This window comes from Chaetura pelagica, unplaced genomic scaffold (genome assembly GCF_000747805.2).
Source record: "Chaetura pelagica isolate M959 unplaced genomic scaffold, ChaPel_1.0 scaffold595, whole genome shotgun sequence".
NCBI lineage: Eukaryota > Metazoa > Chordata > Aves > Apodiformes > Apodidae > Chaetura > Chaetura pelagica.
The window spans coordinates 618,895-622,729 of record NW_009953221.1 but is presented as its reverse complement, the minus strand read 5'-3'; the positions used below and the strand labels follow the sequence as shown (position 1 = coordinate 622,729).

The 3,835-nt window shown below is 44.4% G+C and overlaps 1 protein-coding gene across 1 annotated transcript in view; it reads left to right on the top strand.

Moving 5' to 3' along the window:
• RAB8A (RAB8A, member RAS oncogene family) overlaps positions 1-3,227 on the top strand; it is a 13,113-nt gene extending 9,886 nt beyond the window's left edge. Inside the window, exons 4-8 of the mRNA XM_009997806.1 lie at positions 148-225; positions 644-733; positions 1,366-1,431; positions 1,820-1,870; positions 2,764-3,227. Coding sequence (XP_009996108.1) covers positions 148-225; positions 644-733; positions 1,366-1,431; positions 1,820-1,870; positions 2,764-2,856 — 378 coding nt within the window. The 3' untranslated portion in view covers positions 2,857-3,227. The remainder of the gene's footprint in view (positions 1-147; positions 226-643; positions 734-1,365; positions 1,432-1,819; positions 1,871-2,763) is intronic.
• The last annotated feature ends 608 nt before the right edge of the window (positions 3,228-3,835 follow it).

Sequence of the window (3,835 nt, the reverse complement as noted above, 5' to 3'; positions counted from 1 at the left end):
CAGCTCCCAGAGCAGCTTTCTGCTCTGCACACGCGGTGAAATGTTGCGTGGAACTGGGAACCGGCTGCTTGAAAACCTGCTCTTGTTAAGGTGTCTCTAATTGGCGTTTAAACTGACTCCTTGAAACGATCTTTCCTTCACCCTTAGGGCATCATGTTGGTCTATGACATCACCAATGAAAAGTCTTTTGAAAATATTCGGAACTGGGTCAGGAACATTGAAGAGGTAATTCCTGTACTTACTGGAGGGTAAAGAGGATGTTTCTTCCTCTAAAAGTAGTTGAAACCTTCCAAGTCTCAGAATTGTTTCTTTTGAATGGGGGTGCTGAGGGGCACGTGGAAAATAAACAGGCTGAGGGTCTGTGGGAGCTCCTGGCAGGTCCTGGTGCTCAGAGTCTGGTTGTGCTGGCACAGGAGCTCCAGCCGTGGGGGCTGCAGCCCCTGAGGGATGAGGGGACTTAAAAGCTGGTGTTTTCCTGTCACAAGTGACCCTGTCACTGTGCAGGACATGCTGGGGTGAGGGGCCTGGGGGAGCACGTGGAGCTGCAGCCAGTGCTGGCAGCAGCAGCCGTGCTGAGCATCATCTTCTGGGAGTGTTTGTCTGGAGAGACCCAGGCCCAAGCCCTTCCTGTGCTCTGTCCCAGCACGCCTCTCCTGATGTTGAGAAAATGATCCTGGGGAACAAATGTGATGCAAATGACAAAAGACAAGTTTCCAGAGAGCAAGGGGAGAAGGTAAGTGTTGCAGCTTTACAATTTTTTAACTTGGACTTTTCAGAGTATCCAGCTTGTCTTTGTTATGGTCTATGTGCTGCACTGGTACCTTGGTGACCTTTCTGAGGGACATTCCCAGGCTGTGCCTGCAGCCCATTTCCCCACTGCTGAAAAGATGAGTCTGGGTTAAGAAGTATTGTTGATTATTGTTGGGTGCAAAGCAAGGAGCTGAGGACTTCTTAGAACAAGGAAGAAAAAGCATGTTGGAGCTGGACATGGAGGAATGTCTCTTTTTGGCTGAGAGCCAGGGAGACAAGGGAGACAGAGGTGTCTTTTCTGGCAGGAGATGTTGCTTAGTCAAGGTAGAGAAGGTGCTTCTCACTGCAGATGTTACAAGACAGACAAGGTATATGTGAAAAAAAAGTGCTAAAAGAGCAGAATAAAATGTGTGCAGGGTGTGAGAGAAGAACAAAGCCCTGTGGGAAGAGCTGCCAATGGGAATGAGATTAAGTGCCTGATTTCTGCAAGTTGTTCTGAGTAAGATCCCAGTCCCTGTGGGTGGCACCAGGAGGGGCAGAGCCTGCATGGTTGGTTGGATGGATGGGTCTTGTTCCTGCAATTATCCAACTAACATGAAACCTGCTTTTGTTCAGCTTGCTGCAAGTTTTGGGATTAAATTTATGGAGACCAGTGCAAAAGCAAATATAAACATAGAGAATGTAAGTACTGCAGCCTTTCCTTTCTATTGATTGTCTTGTTATTTGTGCACATAAGCCATGAGAAGACTGGCCCATCCTGCTTGGATATGAAACAGTTGATACTGCAGAGGGTTTTTAGATGCTTCACTGATAAAAGGGGCTGTTTTCCCACTCTGGAAAGCCTTGGATGTGCCCTGCAGTGAGCAGTGTGTGCCAGGGTGGGTTTCAGGCTCAGAAAGGAGGTGGTGGAGTTGAAAAAGAAACATTAAAACCTGGGCGGGGAAAACCTGTAGTTCTTCAGGAGTTCAGGAGTAAATGTAGAAACCGGGGAAGGCAGCTTATTGCTAAATAACAACATTGGAATATATTCTATTGAGCAGGTAACACTGCACTGTTTTACTTCTCCTAGGCATTTTTCACCCTTGCAAGAGATATCAAAGCAAAAATGGACAAGAAGTTGGTGAGTAACCTTTACTTTTTTCCATTGCTAAAGAGGAAGAAAACCTCCAGCCAAAAGCCAAACAGCAAATGCTGTTTCATGTTGTATAAAAACTGTTTTGTGGTCTCTTTCATGGGGGATGCACTGAAGGTTATAGAAATTTATTTTTAGTTTTGTCAAGCCATGCTCTGACCTTGGCTTATAAACAATTGTCTCAGCATTTCAGGAATTAGCTGCAAGGGTTGAGAATTTCTAAATGAAATGATCCCTTAGTTGCCTCATGGCATGTCAAGTGGGTTTAGAGCAGTTTAATGATAGTTCTTGCTTTTGCACTCTTAAAAAAATTAATCATATAAATTAGACCTATAGGAGGCCCACTTCATACTTCAGGGTAGTCTTCAAACTAGTATGTTTAAAAATAGGTAAAGGATTAGTTAGTTTTTTGATAACTTTTGCAAAAGTGGCCAGAAAAATGATGGGGTTGTTCTTTGTACAAGAAATAAAACATCCAGTGAGGTAATTTTGTTCCTTGGGAAATGAAGGTAGCAAAGTTTCCTTCTACTTTTCCTGAGCACCCCAGGTGTGCTGACAGAGCCCTGGTGTTTTGAGTCTTGCTGGCAATTCCAAAGTGTCCTGTAATGATTTTTTTTAATCTCAGCTGTCTTGGAGTTTATAGAAGGAGGAAGAACAGTGTCTGTTAGTGGAAGCCAGAAGGAGCAGATGTTCTGACTTCTTTTCATAGCTGACATAAGGCTCAAAACAAAAGAGTGCAGAGAATCTCTTGGGTTCACTGATGGTGTGTGTGTAGCTTGGTGCAAGGAACTGGATGGATGATGTGTGGATGTTGGATTTTACAGAGATGCTGGAAGCTGTGAAAGAGAAGTAAGTAACTTGAATATTCTTTGTGTCTTCAGGAAGGCAATAGCCCCCAGGGCAGCAACCAGGGAGTCAAAATCACCCCAGACCAGCAAAAGAAAAGCAGCTTTTTCCGTTGTGTTCTCCTGTGAGGGACATGGCCTTAACCTGAGCATCTGCTCAACCCAGCTGGACTGTGCCTGTTCTGAGTGAGACTTCCTCTGTCTGTGGACTTCATGTTTTCAGCAAACTTTTGTCACTTTGTGACCATCTGGATAAGAAATTGTTTATTTTAGTAATTGTCTGACTCTTCAGTTTTGGAGACGAAACAAGTTTATTTTTGTCAGATTGCCACTGGGCATGTGTGTTGTCTAGCAGAGGACAGGCCCAGGTGACCTGTGCTACAGCACCTTTGCTGACAGGCTTCAACCTCCCTGCTCCTGCCTGTGATGTGTCCCAGCTAGTGAGTTAGGATCAAAAGAAGAAACTTGACTGCCAATATTCATAAAGTACAGGTAGATGTGCATAGCCAGGTCTGTAGATGCAGATAGAACATCTGGCATCAGAACATCTAATACATGCACTTCCGTGAGCAGTTCAGGCTTATACCTTTCAGAAGGTAGAAAGAAGCTTTCTGCATCTCCACCTCTCTGCTACTAAGAGAAGATCCTTTACCTGCCTGTCCTGTATTCCGTTGTGTTGTTCTAGACAATCCACAAGAACAATTGAAGTTTAAAAAAAGAAACAAAATCCTTCTCAAAGGAATCTCTATTTTTGTAAAAAACCAAAGTGTGCTGTAAATACAATGAAACGTCAGCATCAGGAATTACTTTCTCCATGTTAGACTTGACTGTGGTTGATTAAATACTCCAGAATGTAGAGGTGTTTAACAGGGGATGATGACAGCAGCGAGTCCTGGGCAAATGTGACCTGTTCCTGGGGGAGCCAACCCTGGCTGGGCAGGGACAAGGACTCAGTGTCCCAGCTTTTACTTGAGAACGACTCCAGATCTGTCATGATGTAGTAGCTAGTTAGAAATCGTGACAAGAAAATGTATTGCACTGCTTCCAGTTGTGTGTTCCCATGCACACTTGCTCACTTATGCAAATAAATGTTGCACAGACGAACACT